General features: G+C 42.0%; 3 protein-coding genes across 4 annotated transcripts in view; 2 read left to right on the top strand and 1 right to left on the bottom strand.

Moving 5' to 3' along the window:
* The window catches only part of LOC124309422 (protein bfr2-like), a 30,411-nt gene extending 21,580 nt beyond the window's left edge, over positions 1-8,831 (top strand). Inside the window, exon 3 of the mRNA XM_046773080.1 lies at positions 8,597-8,831. Coding sequence (XP_046629036.1) covers positions 8,597-8,831 — 235 coding nt within the window. The remainder of the gene's footprint in view (positions 1-8,596) is intronic.
* The window catches only part of LOC124309248 (regulating synaptic membrane exocytosis protein 1), a 1,429,783-nt gene that overhangs the window by 59,864 nt on the left and 1,350,052 nt on the right, over positions 1-19,867 (top strand). The window lies entirely within an intron of this gene.
* On the bottom strand, positions 10,493-11,434 carry LOC124309423 (zinc finger BED domain-containing protein RICESLEEPER 2-like). Its single transcript, XM_046773081.1, has one exon. The coding sequence runs from the start codon at positions 11,432-11,434 to the stop codon at positions 10,493-10,495; it is 942 nt and encodes a 313-aa protein (XP_046629037.1).

A 19,867-nucleotide genomic window follows, 5' to 3' on the forward strand; every position in this document is an offset into this window, starting at 1 on the left:
CGACTGGTAAATATACACTGGCATGAGTCCCAATGATCTGCCAATTATCCAAACCAACGTTAATCGGAATCTGACAAAGCAATTGCAGCGATTTATATGTTCCGCTACTTCATTCTGTGGCTTTAACAACGTCGCTAACCGACCTTTTTTAGCGTTGCCTGAATATTTTAGCGCAGGTTATCTATTTTATGATCCATATTCGTTGGATACTGGATAATTTGTACGGTACACAAATAAACATATTTTAAAAACTTTTGCCGCTGCAGTTAATTTAAAATCATCGGCATGAGTCCCACTTTCAATTGTGTACCGCCTGTCGTAATCAGAAGATTGTACAGTAGCCTAATAGGCCAGCTTCTTCGCTTTCGTACTCAGTTACTGTCCCCCACTCCTCGGCACAAGTTCATCCTTGAAGTCCAACTCTCTCAATAGGGTCACGCAGCAAATGCAATAGTTCTGCCATTCTCTTTACCAGATAAACAAATTATTTGAAGTTTGTGACCCAGGAATGATAACCATGTAGGGATTCGTCGGTTGGGGTCAATGAATGACATAATGCCTATTCAGCATTTCGCTAGAATTATGCGACGTTTCGGCGGGCCCTGCCTGCCGTCTTCTGGCTTCTGTTTCAACAATCGAAAAACAAAATATATAATCAGAAAAGCATTAACCGTAGTTACTACACTTATGGCGGCTTAGAGCCATGCTTTTTTTGGAGGTTAAGTTTAAATTGCACACGTCTCATTACATTATTTGAACATATTGCTAGAAAAGGGAAGATTACATCTTCAAAATATTCTTTTTGATTTTAACAGGTTAAGTGTGAAGTGAAAAGAGTTATACAGACAAAAAAAATTAATATTAACCCACTTAAAATGACCTTCCTAAACGCTGAAGCTGTTACATGTTCGGCGATCAAAGAAAAAGTGATTTCCTTAATCGATTTACAATATGGTAGACATTCAATTTATTTCGATATCAGTGGTTTTGTTTGCTGATCATTATATTTGCCTCGAGTATTAAGCGGTAACATTTGAAAGGATCACAATGTGTTAGATTAAGTTCAGATGGCGTGAGAGTATAAGCGACTCAAAATTTTGGATGTCAGTTCTTCTGTTGACAGTATCATTCTGTGATATGTGAATCATTTCTGTAGGAGTTGCGGGAATTGGGTCGGTGAACGAGAGTTTCAAGATGTAAATAGTGCGGGCCTTCATTTAGTTGCGTCTTGTTTGCTGGTTCGAGACGGACTCACTCCCTCTCTCAATACATCGGCGTAGTAGTATATACAATCAGTCATTCGCCTACATACGCAGGTACCTCACGGATACCGCAATTTCTTTGATTAGTCTTTTGTACCATTTGTTCTCTTTGTCAACTATTTGAGCATTATCAAAATTGAAGGGATGTATGTTCATTGGTAAGTGAGTAAAAAGCTGAATCTAACCTGTCAGGATCTAAAGATTCAACATCGTATTGTATAGTGATTTGCAATCCGTTTTTTTTTAATGTTGAGATCACTGGCCTCTGTAGCATTTTTCGCAATTGTTGCCATCAATTTTATATACGATATTAGTTTGGTCTAGCGTTGCAGTTGTAGCTTTCAGAGGTGTGAAAAGTTTATTTATTGCGTTGTTGATTTGATATGAGTTATCGATGTTAAATTTGTTTAGGGTTCTTTTAATTTGTTGTGACAGGCCTTGTACGTATGGAATTGAACCCAGACATTCTGGTTTGTTTTCTGAATTTATTTGAGTGTTGCTGTTGTAGTATTTATGTACTCGTTGCGTTTATATGTTATAGATCATTTTCATTGGATAGCCATTTTTCAAAACAAAAAGAGTACATAAATACTACAACAGTATCACTCAAATAAATTTAGAAACAAGACCAAAATGTCTGGGTACAATTCCATACGTACAAGGCCTATCAAAACAAATTAAAAGAACCCTAAACAAATTTAACATCGATACCTCATATAAAATCAACAACACATTGAGTAAACTTTTGCACACCTCTAAAAGCTCCAACAGCGACGCTAGACCAAACTGATATCGTATATAAAATTGATTGCAACAATTGCGAAAAATGCTACATAGGCCAGATATCTTAACATTAAGAAAAAAACGGATTTCAAATCACTAATACGATGTTAAATCTTTAGATCCTGACAGGTCAGCTTTAGCGTTTCACTCACTTACCAATGAAGATACCTTTAAGTTTGATGATTCTCAATTAGTTGACAAAGAGAACAAATGGTACAAAAGAGTGAACAAAGAAATGATTTACACATCACGGAATGATACTGTCAACAGAAGAACCGACATCCAAAATTTAAGCCGCTCATACTAGTCGAGGAAATAAAGCACTAAAAACGGCCCAACTGTGGATTTTTTGAGCAGTAAGACGGATTTTAATGCGGTTTTTTGCATTCGCTTCGTAAGAGCGCCTACAAACTTTGTGAACTAAATTGATTAATTAATTTTTTGAAAATGCATTATGGCATTAATAATATGCATTTTGCAAGTGCACTTCCAAGAGACTCGGTAAATATTAATGGAAATGAGTCCAGTTTTGCTACTCGGGGGTTTTTGGGGTCGCTGAACACGAATATCGCCACGGCAACCGTCTCCGAGGTACCTGGTGCCCAGGGTAGACAGTATCAACGTCTTCTCCTAGAGTTTTGTGGAAAATTGTGACCGAATGAGTTGAAACTCGGTACTCGGGGGTTTTTGGGGTCGCTGAACACGAATATCGCCACGGCAACCGTCTCCGAGGTACCTGGTGCCCAGGGTGGACAGTATCAACGTCTTCTCCTAGAGTTTTGGCGAAAATTGTGACCGAATGAGTCGAAACTCGTTACTCGGGGGTTTTTGGGGTCGCTGAACACGAATATCGCCACGGCAACCGTCTCCGAGGTACCTGGTGCCCAGGGTGGACAGTATCAACGTCTTCTCCTAGAGTTTTGGCGAAAATTGTGATCGAATTTGTCGAAACTCGTTGCTTGGGGGTTTTTGGGGTCACTGAATACGAATATCGATACGGCAACCGTCTCCGAGGTACGTGGTGCCCAGGGTGAACGTTTCAACGTCTTTTTCTGGAATTATCTTGAGTATTATCATTTTTACCTCAATTAAAGTATATTGTTCTTAATTCAATCACAAATTCGATCACAATTTTCGCCAAAACTCTAGGAGAAGACGTTGATACTGTCTACCCTGGGCACCAGGTACCTCGGAGACGGTTGCCGTGGCGATATTCGTGTTCAGCGACCCCAAAAACCCCCGAGTAGCAAAACTGGACTCATTTCCATTAATATTTACCGAGTCTCTTGGAAGTGCACTTGCAAAATGCATATTATTAATGCCATAATGCATTTTCAAAAAATTAATTAATCAATTTAGTTCACAAAGTTTGTAGGCGCTCTTACGAAGCGAATGCAAAAAACCGCATTAAAATCCGTCTTACTGCTCAAAAAATCCACAGTCCATTGCTTTATTTCCTCGACTATACTCCAACATCATCTGAACTTGATCTAACACATTGTGATCCTATCAAATGTTACCGCTTAATACTCTAGGCATATATTATGGTCAGGAAACAAAACCACTGATATCGAAATCAATTGAATGTCTACCATATTGTAAATCGATTAAAGAAATCACTTCCTCTTCGATCGCTGAACATGTAACAGTTAAAGCGTTTAGGTACGTCATTTTAAGTAGGTTAATATTAATTCTTTTGTGCACATAACTCTTCTGACTTCACGCTTGATTGTTAAAATTAAAAAAAAAATGTTGAGAATATAAACTTTCCTTCTCTGGTCAATATGTACAATAGGGTGGTCCTGATTTGGGGTGTTGACGAATTTCGACAAGTGCGCCCCCTGGACACGTTCGAAATAAATAGAAAAAAATGTGTCCGAAAACGGAGCGCTGTAGTCCAATCAGAAGACGTGCCTTTAAGCTCGTGATGTTTTCACTTATAATACTTTCAACATTACTTTTTTTTACAAACTTATGACGCAAATAAGGCTGCCTTTCAATTGGTGAAATACTGTCAAGCACCAAGCGGCTAAAAACAGGTATTCACGTTGATCAATTTGCCGTTGTGTATGATATCAGGGGGATGGGGGGCGTAAGGGTTGTGATAACGATTTGTGGAAAAATATACGCGCAATTGTACCCATGAACAACAGATTTATGTGAAAAAGAATTTTTTGCGTGCTTGGGGACAACTCAAAAACATAATGACTGCAGTAGTCTGAAAATCCCATGTTATTCAAATGAGAAACAAAACGAGCTTAGAGGCACGTCTTCTAATTGGACTACAGCGCTCCGTTTTCGCACACATTTTTTTGAATTCATTTCGAACGAGTATAGGGGGCGCACTTGTCGAAATTCGTCAACACCCCAAATAAGGACAGTAGTGTATATGTATATTTTTCCTTATTTATGGGTAGCAGTGTAATTTTACCGGGAAAAGTTGACGCGAGGGATTTTATTAAAAAGTAAGAATCGTAACCGGACAAATTGTGGAAAACTATTGGAATTGTGTGCGACTCTCTAAAGTTCAAATTACACCGATTATGAGCAGGACCACGATATTTACCCGTGAAGTGACAGTGATCGTAACACTTTTTCTCCTCAGGCGTAAACGGTTTTTCACAAATATAACAATTCTTTGCGCGCATGTGACGATCGCGTTGCACTTGGGTAAGAGACTTCATCGGAATTATGTTTTTGATGCGTGGCTCTACTTGAATTGATAAATCTTTAAGCTGTTTCATAAACCAATCTATGCAATCGACACCGCGTTTACCGTGGAACTCCGATAAAGTCTCATCGTACGCGCAATGTACATAGTACGCTACACTGTGCGGGATATGCTTTTGAATTTCACAAGTCTTACGAGTTTCAAATTCATCCACAGGTTCAGGGATCAATATACATTCGAGATCGGCGTATACGACAAACGGAACGGTGCCTTTGTTTTGAAAATTGGAAAATACTAAATTTTTACACTTGGGAAACTCCATGCGTACTTTATTTAGCATAATACAATCTTGTCGATGATTGTTGTGGGCGTGTTTTTCTGTAAAGTGGCACAAACAATTGTCACATAACAACAGCTGGCCATTATGATCAGACAATTGTTTGCTCACCAATCGCGAAAGATCTTTCATTCAAGCAAAGTGGAATCTCGGTGCAAACTCACCAGTCATATCGTCTTCCGGATTACTCTCAACCATTAGAAGATGAATCGTGTCAATTTTTACGCTATGCAAATTTTTACTCAAATAAATTGGCACGATGACGCTTTTATTTGATTTTGCATGATGCGAAAAAGTTTGAGATTCTATACCATATACATTGATACGCAAATTATTCAATCTCTCAAGCTTTTTCACATCATGTAGAGTAGCAGGGAATTTGATACCTGTACAGTCCAACTCGGAAATATATCGATGATAACGGCTAGTCCTATCGGTGTTGATCTTGACCGGGTGGAGGGCTGCTATGACGGACCAGAGAAGGCATCTTTCGTCCTCGTTCCTCACGTTCACCACAGCCTTCTTCCATTGAATGTCTTGGGGCAGCTCGACGAATGTTGAAGCCCCCGCGGCGAGAGGCTGGTAGCGATTGATATTTACAGCGAGGTTAAGGATCTCAATCATACTCCAGCCGGAATCGCGTTGCTCGAAATCTTCCACCTTTGACTGCAGATCACCCCGTGCACGTATAAACCAACCATTTATATCGCTTGATGGGAGGAGAATCGCCACGTTGGAGGTGTTGAAACTCTTAACTTCGGTGGAGATCTCTTCGTGCTTGGCATTTTCAAATTTGCACGATAATATGAGGTCAACCTTCACATTTCCCTCCTCGCGCAGTATCAGCTCCAACTTCTCGGTGACGACGCGCTGCACATCGTCCAGAAAGGCGTCCAAAGTTTTATGATGGAGATTTGTGACAACCCCCGTTCTGATTCGGCTGGCAAAAGGGCTATCCACGTCGTCCCATTGTACACCCGCAGGAGTAACGATATTTCCACCCGTCACCACTGTGCGCTGCTGCAACTGCTTGATCTTCGTCATCCAAGATTGCAGGAGTGCGATCGTATGTTGGATCCGTATTTTCGCACTAACGGTTGTTCCTCGTTGCATGGAAATATCGCGCAGAACTTGGATATTTGCAATTCCAATATCAGTCCAATGATTGATGACAGCGTCATTCTCTTCTCCGGGTGGTTGCTCTCTCAGCAAATTGTACGTCCCCTCCATCTGCTCCGCAAGTCCCATATACGCTTCGACTGACATGACTTTGAAGTTGATATAAGCTGAACTTTTTGTATAACTTTTTTGACTTGCACGTATCGTGTAAGAGAGATGAGTCTGCATCGGATGCGTTGAGCTTATGTATAGGCCGATAGATCGCAAGAATTTGGGAACGGTGCGCACTGCGTTCTGCGCATCTCAGAGGGAAAAATTACGTCAGAGACGACTGGGCCCACCCTTTACCCATCCCGCGATCCCTAAATTTTTGGGTTTTATTGCCCTCCCGACTCTGCAGAGATGATGAAATTCATGTAAAAAATGACGTTACAGGCGACGGGGTCCGCAGTCCCCCTCCCACCATCCCTAAATTTTTGGGTTTTATGAGTCGTTAAGCAGCGTGGGCCATGTGGTGGGAAAAATCGGTCAACGAAAAGCGGGTGGCGAACAGTGTTTGGTGTGAGAAAAATCTTATCTTGCCCGCTCTTCACCGGATGGTATGTGCACATGTAGTTTTTGGGTTTTACGAGTCTTCATAGCGAGCAAGTCCGAGCCTGCACATCCCCAACCATATTAGCGTGGAGTATGCAACGGATGAATATTGATATATACAATAATCAATACGCCATTCTCTATGATATGTATGTTCGGTTTCAAATGAGCTACTATAACAAAGAAGCTGAGCCTTTGCTATCAAGGCGTGAATTTATAAACCAAGCTCCCCTTATCGTCATCGATTGCTCCAAGCAGAACGAAACATTGAAAACTGGACCTGTGGACATTCGATTGGAATTTGACTCTAGCACTACGTTCCCACCACACACTTCTGCCTACTGCATGATCTTGCATGATCGCATTGTTGAATATAATCCGATCAGTGGTACTGTTAAAAAATTGGTATAAGTCAATTTTGGAATAACAATATGTTTAATTAATATGGATATTGAAAATAATATGTATAATTTTACTCGTTAAAATTTAGAATAAGATAATTGAGAATTCAATAAGAAAACTGAATGTAATTGATGTTAAATAAAAAAATTGTTAAAAGCATTCAAAACGCCATTTTAAACCTTCCTTCAGGGGTCATTTCCTGGAATTTTTTCAATAGATCTAGCGGGTTCTTACCCTATCAGATTTATGTGCGGCTTTCCGGCGCCAAACAAGTCTCGACAGGAATTATTGTGTGTGTGTGTGGGTGTGTGTATGTGTGTGTGTGTGTGTGTGTGTGTGTGTGTGTGTGTGTGTCAAATCCTATGGAAATAGCTACCGAAAATGACCGGGGGAGGGGGGGGTGCGTGAGAGAGGGTGCGCCGTGAGTCGAGGGGGGGGGGAGGGGGGGGGGGGGCTAGGGGGGAGCTAGGGGGGAGCGCCGCCATCTTTGAGTTAGAACTCTCATATATACACTACTTAGGACTACCCTAATGTACAAATAATGTTGTTGAGAAAGTATCAGTGTTTCAATGCATATAAACCCTGTGTGTAAATCGTGCGTGCGCACACTCTATGTGAACTCTACGCGCATACGCGCTACCTCCGGGTAACGGGATTCCCTCTTAAAAGAAAGAACCCGTGATTAATATGTGAAAGCTGCTTTATTCAATAAAAGAGAAAATAAGGGCAATTCCAACCTTCAGTATGTTCCATTATTAAATGAAGTATAAAATAACAAATAGAAACCCATAGTTTATCAAATTTAATGAATGTGGGAATATTCCAAATTTTAAATATCCCGCGGTCGCAAAAAGAGGCCGTCAGAGAGTGACACCAGAACAGAAACAGGTCCGAAGATAAGAAGAGTGTAAAAACGATCGGAAAACCTGTAACCGAAAACTTTACCTTGAACTTTAGTGAATTCATTTTTCCATAGCAACTGTTATTCCCAACTGAAACCCACATTTATGGGGGCTCGTCCGGGATAGTCGAGCAGTTGAGCGTGAACTAGGCAAAAGTGAGGTTAACAACACACGCCCTAATTAACGAACGCGACTACCCAACGATACAGCGATAAGATGAGTGAGAAAAACGGCACGCAGTCGCTAAACTCAGCATCAAACGCAACGAGAGACGACATACGAGATTAACTGAGGTCACGAGGCCTAAAGACGTCAGGTACGAAAGAAGAACTGGTGAACAGACTAGAACGGGCAATAGCTCTTGATGTTGATAAAGACGGCGACGAAGTAAACGACGATGAAGCGAACGACGATGAACAGACGACGACGAAGCAGCCGGCCACGGCCACAACCATCACGAAGAACCGCGAAGACGTAAGCCAATACTGAGGTTTAAAGATGTAGACGAATCAATGCTACCCTTTAGCGGCAACCAAGGAATAACTGTCAAAAGATGGATGAAAGACTTCGAGGAGATGGCAGATCTATGTGAGTGGACTGATATCCAGAAAGTAATATACGCGAAGAGATTACTAAAGGGCTCAGCTAAACTGTTCGTCAACTACGAGCGATGTACAAACTCATGGAAACAGTTAAAGAAGGCCCTAATAGCTGAATTTGCTCCAAGAGTTAGCAGTCACCAAGTACACAAAGAATTATGACAAAGGACAAAAGCAACTGATGAAACCTACCAAGAATATGTCTACAACATGTTGGAAACTGCGTCACGAGCTTATCTGGAAACAGAGTCCGTTATTTGATATATCGTTGACGTAATACGAGATGATGAGGCGAATAAGGTAATCCTATACGGTGCCAGAAACATCAAGGAGCTACGCAAGAAGCTTCTGGTGTAAGGAAAGATGAAGGAGAACTCTAAAGCTGATAATAAAACGAAACCCACTCAAGTAAAACGAAAGACAACCACGAATTCGAATACGAATGCAGAAATCAGACGCTGTTTCAACTGCGGAACGTGGGACCTGACTGCCCAAACAAAAGTAGAGGTACCAAATGCTTTAATTGTAACGAGTATGGCCATGTATCAGCAAAATGTACTAACCCCAAAGCTACCAGCCAGCCAACCAAGAGCTGTGACGCCGCCGAGGCCTATCCGTCGAGAAAACCAGTCAAGGAAGTACGCTAGGGAAACCATATGATGGATGCTCTCATCTATTTAGGAAGTGATCTGACGCTGATGCAATCTGACAAAGATGTACGGATGGGAGCACCAAGACTGCAGAATGAAAGCATACGATTCCGAGGCGTGGGACTAGATAATAGCTCTACGCTGGGGAGCTTCGACGCAGAGATTTTAGTAGATAATCAAGCCTACCAAGTTGTGATACACGTAGTACCTGCTAAATATTCAAATTATAAACTCCTTCTAGGCGCAGATTTCATGAGAAAAGCAGATGTGACCTTCAAGGGCAGTACAGTCACCAGAGTTTCCAAAACAGAATCAGAAGCGCAGAACGATCGGCAGCTGCCAGAAGTACTGTGGATCAGCATTAGTGACGAATTCAATCATGTTGACATATCACATGTGGAGAACCAGGATTTGCGAAACAAAATACAGGCACTTATCAACGAATACCAGCCCTCAAAAGGTAGCCCACGGATATTAACACTTTGCCGTCCGCACGATTCGTAAATATTTATTCGCTTGGCGCCGGCCGTTCTTGACATTATCGGGAGATTATAAATTGTTAAATTTTACTAATCTCTTTGATCACTTGTAACTTATTGTTACTTATTATATTGTAACTTATTGTTACCGAAACAAACACCAGCAGAAAGCTAAAGACACTACAGTGTTGTCACCGACCCCGAGCGATACTGTGCTCACAACACCACTGTGTTGTCGCCGGCCGTTGGCCAACAGTTTGCGCACGTCACCACTGTGGTGTCGCCGGACGGCAAAGTGTTAAGATGAACATTATTTGAAAGACGACATTCCTGCCTATCAACAACCGAGAAGATTATCCTGGAATGTAAAGAAGGAAGTTGATAGGCAAATTCAGGAGTGGTTGGACGAGGGCATAATCCGTCCGAGCAATTCGGAGTTAGTGATGCCGTCGAGCGAGACGAGACGAGAATTTCGGATTTCTCGTCTCGAAAAAATTTCGAGAAATATTTCTCGTCTCGAATTTCGAGAAATATTTCTCGTCCCGAATTTCGAGAAAAATTTCTCGTCTCGAAAAAATTTCTCGTCTCGAATTTCGAGACTTTCGAAATTCTTGATAATCTCGGCGCCCTTGGGCTTGGGTATGGACTGGGCTGGAATAATTTAAATACAAATAAAACGCTTTCAAATGCACTTTTATTGTTCGGACGGGTTAAGATTTTTTTGAATCGCTGATTTGAGGCTGCACGTCAGCCATCCGTTTAAACACAGCAGACTTCTCGCTGATTCATTAGACATATTATTTCGGTGTTTCCTTAGGATCAAACCGGCCTTCGAAAACAAACGTTCAGCCGGGACGCTTGTCGCCGGGATGCTTAAGAAATCTCGCGCCATTTTTGCCAAATTCGGAAATGAATTCGAATTGTTTCGCCACCACTCCAAAATATTTTCGTTCCGACTCGCCCGTTTGAGTTTGCAATAGCACTCGAATTCTCGCTGTGGTTCACTACAGTCTTCGTGAAAAATCTGCGTGGAGGCCTCATAAAGTTCATATAAATCGAAGGATCCCTGGCTTCCTTGATCCGATAAACTTTTACCCTGAGATGCTATCATCTCGACGGTGGAATTTGCCCAATATTGTTCGCGAAAAATTTTTTGAAACTTAGCCATTGATGCCTTTTCTATGTCACGACCCCAAGATGTGAGTTGAAACGTTCCAACTTTGTGCCGAGGATCGAGGATGAGAACAACTCCATATATCCAATTCGTTTTCTTGTAGTGTTTGAGCATCTTATCTCTTCTAGCTTGGAAAGCTTCGATAAATTCCTCGTCGACGCAACTTCGCGATGGCTTCGCATCAAGTTGGTGAGTTACCGTCTCGATTTTGTCAAGAAGCATATTGAACCCCACAATTCCCAACGGCAACGTAATGTACGTTTGACCACCGAGAACCGTCGACAGATGATCGAATGGTTTTAAATACGCGCACACAGCCTCGATGATTTCCCATTCTTCTGGGTTGATTATCATCTCGCGAAGTTCTCCATAGTTGTGCATCAGTGCGTTAAGAGCTGACTTGACACTCAGTGCTGTTCGCAACATTACGTGAGTCGAATTCCATCGAGTTGACACGTCCATCGTTATCGCTATTTTTTTTTGTTGGCGGCGTCACAATATGCGTGCAATTTACTCATCCACTGCTCGGACCTTTTCAGTCTTGCAAGAATTTTTCTCAATTTATTAATGACATTCGTTTCTTTCGATTGTTCCCATACAGATAATACGGTCTCTTCGTCAGAGCTGCCAATATCGGTAGACAACTCGAAATCTGGGTGTTCCGGATTCAGAGCGTTCTATGTATCTTGTACTTCCAAATTCAAAATGTGAGCGAAAAAACGGAAGTGTGAATCACTCGCGTCGAATTCGATGCCTTCCCGACATAAGAGATCGGAGAGTTCGGCTATGAACGATGTATTTGCAGCCGCATTGTCGAGAGTGATGCCTTGAATTTTTGATTTAATCTTGAACTCCTCTAACACATCGAGCACGAGATTAGCCATATCCCTGCCCGTGTGAGCTCCATTCGATGGAATAAAATCCAGCGGTAGAGATTGCAATTTCCAGTCATTATCGATGTAATGCATCGTTATGCCGTAATACGATCGATTAGCAATCGATGTCCATCCATCGACTGTCAAAGAAAATTTTGAATCAACTTTCTTCACTGCTTTAAAAACAGCTCCTCTCATGATCACGAAGTGATTGATGACTTTTTCTTGTAAACTCGTCCGTTTCGGATATGCAAAGTTTCCATTAAGGAAAGTGAAAAAGTCTTGAGTGGTATCGTCATCGAAAAACGAAAACGGTAAATACTTAATTGCCATCCATTCGACAATTCTTTGCTCGAATGTCCTTGTATCTTTTTGCCGAGTAGCAGATGGTGTGCTGGGATCGACAAAGTTTTTCACTGATGAATCGCCATCATATGCATTTCGCAAATGTCTTTGAAGCCCACTAGTATTCGAATCCTTCATTTTAATTCGACGATCAATTCCGGACTTGAGACACAGTAAGCACTTTCCATATTTTTCTTTATCGACCGAGCACACTTCAAAAAATACAGAGTATTTTTGCTGTGTTTTGGACGTTGTCTGTACAATACAATTATCTTTATTCGATGAAGTAGACGGTAAATTTTGAGTCACTATGATTTCCAGCTGCCCGACGTCGCCAGAATTTTTTTCAAGTTCACCGGTCGTCAAATCATCTTCTTCACTTTCATTGGATCTGATTGAAGCGTGTTGGCGTTTGTTTTTCTTTTTGCCATGTCTAGAAATCTCCACTATGTTGGAACGCTTCATTTTCCACGAGAGTCCACCACTTTATAGTCAGATCTATAATGATAATCGTTAATTTTAAAAACCTGTTAGCAATAATTTAAAAAAAAAACACACACACACACACACCCGGACATATTTTTAGACATGATTTTTCGACGTTTTAGGACATTTTAAACATACTGGCGTTGGCAACTGGAAAAAACTATTTTCACTGTCACATAGCTTCCCCTATAAGGAAGCAAAAAGTGTTAAAATAAAATCCGAGTATCCAAAAAAATATTATACAGTAACAAAAATGGGTATTCATAATGATTTATGAAAAAAAAAATCATTTTCAAAAATCGAAAAAATAGTAATTATGGAAATCCCACGATCAGACGGTCCAGCAACCGTTTCAAAATGGACTTGAAAGATCAAAGAAAACAACAATAAACAATTTAACAGCGATAATTTAATACGTGATGACAAAGAGGGAACACTGGGTGAGCGAGCCTCGCGGCCGAGCGAACCACGCGGACGTTCGAATCGGGTTTTAACCGGCGAAACCCGATTGATCGAACGAAAAAAAGTTCTCGCTCACCAGCATCGCAAAACACACAAAAACCGGGGCAATTTCGATATGGAAAGAGACACAGGGCTGTTACTCGACGACAGGGCTCAACAAAAACACTAAGAAAGGAGTTGAAACTATGATCTAATGGCTCGATAACTTATCGGCTCCAAAACAAGGGGGTTCTCAATTCTCAAAAAAACGAGCTCAATGACTTCGAAGGGATTTTTGGGGAAACGACTCGCGGCTCAACACTCGTCACGTCGAATTGACCGACGAAAAACTCTTTCTCGAATGATTAATTCGAGAAGAGACAGAAAACGGGGATTTCTTGATCAGTGGGACGAAAAGGGAATAATTGGCTTGGTAATGGCGTCGCACGCCCGGTGAAAAACGAAGGACTCACTTGATCGCTTTTTCAGTGTTCAACAACACGAAAAGAAGGTGCCAACAAGGTCCAGAAACATCCAAGAGTCGTTCTTCACGGAGCCGGTTCGACGTAAAAATTTTGATTGCGAAAATCGTCAGAAATATCCTCGAAAACGATGAAAATTTGAGGGACGCCGTGCGTGCCTCGCAAGTCCGCCGGGGAAGCGAAGCGCTACGGGGTCCTCACGAGCTCCTTGTCGCTAGCTCGCGGCTTCGCGGAGCCTCGCGAAGTCCTGCAATCTGATTAATTGAGAACGCTCGCGGGCCTCGCGAGGCAAGGCCTCGCCTAGTTACTATTTATTTTTCTCATTCGGTGCCCCAAAAATCAAACGTAGACTGAGAGATTCCAGGAATCTCGAAATTGACAAGAAATCTCGAGAAATCTCGAGAAACCCGAGAAATCTCGAGAAATCCGAGAAATCTCGAAAAATCCGAGAAATCTCGAGAAATTCGAGAAATCTCGAGATGTCGAGAATCTCGATCGAGAATCTCGTCAGTCGAGAAAAATTTCTCGTCTCGTCTCGAGACTTCGAGACGAGAGTTTTTCGAGACGAAACAAGAAGTTTCTCGATCTCGTCTCGTCTCGCCGAGAAATGTGTCGTCTCGACGGCATCACTAATTCGGAGTATGCTAGCCCAGTCGTTCTCGTCAAGAAGAAGAATAGCGCTACGAGAATATGCATTAACTTTCGAAAGCTAAACCAGAAGATCGTCAAAGACCGATACCCGCTATCCCTTGTGGAAGATCAACTAGACCAGCTGCAAGGAGCCAAGGTGTATAGTGCACTAGACCTAAGAAATGGGTTCTTTCACGTGCCAATACACCAAGATGCACAGAAGTACGCAGCGTTTGTAGTCCCTAATGGCCACTACAAGTTCCTACGAGCACCCTTTGGGCTCTGCAATTCACCAACTATGTTCCAACGATTGTTAACGCCATTTTCAGAGATCTGACAGCAAAAGGCTATGTACTCACCTACATGGACAACGTAATCATTCCATCCAAAGACGAAGACGAAGGAATAGAGAAATTGAAGACAGTAATGGACGTTGCACGTGAGCATGGACTATGCATTAACTGCAGTAAATGCCAGTTCCTAGGAGGAAATATACTGTTCCTCGGCCACATTATTGAGGAGGGCAGTATTCCTCCATCGGTACAAAAGTCGGCTGCAGTCAAAAGCTTTCCAAGACCGTCGAATGTTGAAGCAGTTCAGTTGTTCACGACCAACTCGTGAATTCCGACTAACTCCGACCCTGGCTCACGCGCGGGCCCGCAAACTTATGCGTCTGCCCCTGAGCTCAATTTCCAGTCACGTGCCGCCGCGAGCGTCAACCACTACGTCACGCGTGCCGCTAACGCCACCCACGCAGCCAAGCGCGCGTCCCGCAATCGGCTCACCGAGTTTCCCGCTAACAAGTTTGAGCCGAGGCTGGGATATGAAACCAACGAAATCAGCCATCGGTACCACAGCTTCGGTGTCACTGATTCTTGGAATACCCACTACCACAGCTTCGGTCTCACTGATTCTTGGAATACCTACTACCACAGCTTCGGTCTCACTGATTCTTGGAACATCTACTACAATCCAGACCAGTTTTACGCCCCGACGTACCGCCTTGGCGTACGTTCAAAATTCCTTTTTCAAAATTCTATTTCATTTCATTTCTTCAATTATTTCATTACAATCTCATATTCTAATAAGGTCACGTACAGTCCTCGGCATCTGCTGACATTGTATCTTATTTGCTGACACCAGGAATTGCGCTATAAAATTACTGACCTAGTAACAGCGGCGCTCAGCCCGGGAATATCTCTCTTTTTAAGTCAAAATTATCATCAATAATTAGGATAAACCACTACCTTTGGAACCACCAAATTAAAATAGATTATTTGTTAAGATGTGTGGATGAATGCGTGAGAATTATCTTAAGATACTTTCTGTTAACATCTTGTACGTATAAGTGACGAGATTGAGAATCGTCGGAACACCGTCGAATGGCGCGAACTAACGCTGATCGTGTAGATTTAGGCACCGGGAGGTCGCCCCCGCACTTAATTGGCTAATTACTGTTGCAACTTATTGCAACTGCAGATTTTTCCCCATTAATACCCTCTGGCCCAAGCAGCCATGTCTTTCGTCTGTCAAGTCGCGAAGTGCGTGGACGTCAACCCGGATTAGCTCTCTCGACTAAGAGTAGCGTTGGAAAATTTTAATTGTGACCAGCCTAAAGTCTCGCGCTAATTCGTCAAAACCGAGCATTCAGTTATTGCGTTAGCTGCAAAAGACTCACTATCTCCTACTTTCCAAATTCTTTCCTGTTCTGTACTATTTTTTAAATCTTCAAGAATAGACATTTTTATGATATTCCATTTTCCTTAAATAAACCAAGTTCAGCCCAGATCTAATCCAATCTGGTAATATTGAGCATTTACTCTAAAAATCAAGAACTTTATTACTTCCGTAAAATAATCATTTCAATAATAATAATACACACCATTAAATATCAAAACCGCGAGTGAAACATTCGGACATTTATTGTGAAAAGTAACTTTTGATAATTAAGACTGAGGGACCGGGTTCATCGTTTCCGATATCATCCATTCACCCTTAAGAACTCGAGGTGAGGCCCTGCTCTAGTATACTACTGACGCAGACCGACACGATCCGACGGCTCTCGATCTCATCACCTCAACAACAAATCTAAAGATAGGTTAATCCGAGTGCTAATCTCCAACAGCGAACTAATTTTTGTCTTCACCTTTCTAAATCAAAATTTACTATTGTAATATCTATTTAAAAGTAAGACAAGAGTTGGTGGCTAGCTTTACTACCCCCAATTAGATGGAACGTATTGTTTTCAAGATTTGAATACAATTCGAAACAACAGCAACAGGTATTGGTGTCCAGCTATAGACAATTTCCTTGGGAATTCATAGAGTTATTCTCCAGTCTTTAGCTCGGCCCCACTTTATAATTAATTCAAGATAATCTAAAAAGAGGGATAAAATATCGAATAATCACGACCGGCTGGTTATAAGTATCGTTCAGGATAGATGTTCTTGGTATCAAATAATAATATCGTTTAGAATAGAATAACACACGATTTGCTCAAACACGCAAACGGTCAAATTTAGTGATTCTGCAGTTTCTCTGCATTTGAATATAAATTCGTTTGTCGGCGTGCACTGTTGTATAAACTCAAACACTTTATGAATTGTTCCTTTCGGGTTCTACGTCATTAACGTCATTCATTGTTACAGAATATACTTTATCTTTTACCAGTTAAATTACTTCAAACCATTTATTTTCAACGCGAACCTTTTCCCATTTTCATTATTATAAATCAGCCTCAACCATTTAAACAACTCTCACAGACCTGTATAGGACTCGACAACAATGTACCCACATTACCGGCTTATCGAAAGGGAGGTCCTTCTTAGTGTTAATTTTTTATTCATTGTCGTTACGTGGGAGCATCTTTGATTATCCAATTAATCATTAACTACCACCGCTTAGTACACTTTCACCCCACGTAACACCAGCAGCCAAGCAGCCATATCAGTACGTTTTACGTCTTCAAAAGCAAGCAGTTTTTAAATCAACCAGAGATTCACCGTCCTCCTACACCACCAAGTTCACCTGAGTGCTGCTACACGCCACCACCTGTCACTACACCGATTCGCAGTCACACATCTTTGCTGCAGCCTTCACCACAACACAGGCGAACAACCACCGTTCCTTCCATTATTTGGAAACCAAAACCTTAATTTTGTTGTATATATGTATATATAATCAATGAATCAACAAGCATACGTCTAAATATAAAATTCTACAAGTCTCATCTTTGACTTCAGCAAGGACCAACTCCCTGCGGCTCAGTCGAAACGCTAGCCACATCTAGCCCATCAGTCCTTTCTGGGCCTGACTGGATATTTCCGTAAGTTTATTGCAGGTTTATTCCTCCATCGCGAGGCCACTGACTAGTATCCTACATGATGGAGACACCTTTCGATTTGATAGAGAACAGGAAGATGCATTCCAGCAATTGAAGACGAATCTGAGCAGCAGACCAGTGTTGAGACGGTATCGCGTCAATGCTGACACCGAACTTCACACCGTCGCTTCGAAGTATGGCTATGGTGCCATATTACTGCAACGAGACGACCAAGACAACGCACTCCACCCGGTATTCTACGCCAGTTGGAAGACAACCCCGGCTGAAGAAAATTACAGCAGTTATGAACTCGAAGTCATAGCTGTAGTCAAGACATCAAAGAAATTTCGGATCTACTTACTCGGCATCTTATTTAACATTGTAACTGACTGTGAAGCCTTTCACAAAACCATGAATAGAAAGGACTCATGTGTACGAGTAGCCAGATGGGCTCTTCTGTTGGAAGAATTCTAGTGCAAAGTCGAACACAGACCCGGCAAGAACATGAGACACGTCGACGCCTTGAGCAGGAACGCTCTTCCGGAAGTCTCCCTGGTCGAAGAAGAAAGAGAAGGGCTAATAGCAAGCCTAAGAAAAGCACAGTTAGCAGATGATGAACTGAAGAAATTTTTTCATGAAGATAAAAACGACAAACTAGACAGATATGTCGTCAGAAACGGTATCCTTTACAAGGAGATAGACGACGAATTCCTAGTAGTCGTTCCAAAACGGATGCAAGTGGATGTTATCAAGCAAGCCCATGACAGAGGACACTTTGCGGTCCAAACGATAGATACTTTACTGGAACGGGACTACTGGTTCACGAAAATGAGACCCAAGGTCGAACAAGTGATCAGAAACTGCATGAAATGCATTCTTGCCGAGCGCTAGCAAGGTAAACAAGAAGGATACCTAAACGCAATCAATAAGGGCTAACACCCACTTGACACTTATCATGTCGACCACCTAGGACCATTGCCCTCGACACTTGAGACATAGAATCACATTTTTTTGTGACTGATGCCTTCACAATATTTTCTTGGCTTTACCCAACGAAGACTACCGGAGCAGACGAAGTTCCGAGTCGCTTGCGTAAGCAGGCAGCGATCTTTGGAAACCCCCAAAGAATTATATTTGACCGAGGAACGGCGTTCACATCACACGCTGTCGAAGACTACTGTAAAGAAGAGAGTATTCAACATGTCCTAACAACCTCAGGAGTACCACGCAGCAACGGACAAATAGAACGCACAAACCGAATAATAATCCCGATCCTATCGAAATTGCCCTTACCGAAGCCGCAGGAGTGGCATAAGCACAGCGATTTGACGCAGCAGTATCTCAACTCTACGCCAAACCGAAGTATTGGTACAACGCCATTTGAGCTGCTGGTCGAACAGACTATGCGCTTGAAGAACGATATCTAATTCCGAAAAATTATCGAAGAAGAGAATCTAATCCTGTTTTAAACCAACCGAGACCAGCTAAGAGATGCCGCCAAGCAACATATACAAAAGATTCAAGCTGAAAACCGCAAAACGTATAACGCAAGAAGAAGAGAAGCATGTAAGTATCACGACGGCCACCTCGTAGCTGTCAAACGCACCCAATTTGGCCCCGGACTGAAATTATTCCCTAAGTACTTGGGGCCATACAAGGTCACAACGGTAATGCGCAATGCCCGATATATCGTACAGAAGATCGGAGAACACGAAGGGCTAAATAATACTCGAGCCTCCGCCGACTACACGAAGATGTGGCGACACTCTCACGATGAAGTCCTTACCAGCGACGAATCAGACATTCAGGACGATGCATAACCAAGATGGCCGAACAGTGGAAATATTCAAAATTTCAAATATCCCGCGGTTGCAAAAAGAGGCCGTCAGAGGGTGACACCAGAGCAGAGACAGGTCCGAAGATAAGAAGAGTGTAAAAACGATCGGAAAACCTGTAACCCAAAAGTTTACCTTGAACTTTAATAAATTCTTTTTTCCATAGCAACTATTATTCCCCACTGAATCCCACATGAAACATGTGCAATTTGAACATAACCTCCAATAAAAAGCATGCGGTCTAAGCCGCTATAGGTGTAGCAACTACGGTTAATGCTTTTATAATTATGTATTTTGTTTTTTGATTGTTGATAACGAAGGCGGAAGATAGTAGGCAGGGCCCGCCGAAACATCACATAATTCAAACAAAATGCTGAATAAGCATTCCATGGGGTCCATGTCATTCATGGACCCCAACCGACGAATCCCTACATGGGTACACATAAAAAAACTTATTTTCATTGAAACACAAAATATTT

This window comes from Neodiprion virginianus, chromosome 7, assembly GCF_021901495.1.
Source record: "Neodiprion virginianus isolate iyNeoVirg1 chromosome 7, iyNeoVirg1.1, whole genome shotgun sequence".
Taxonomy (NCBI): domain Eukaryota; kingdom Metazoa; phylum Arthropoda; class Insecta; order Hymenoptera; family Diprionidae; genus Neodiprion; species Neodiprion virginianus.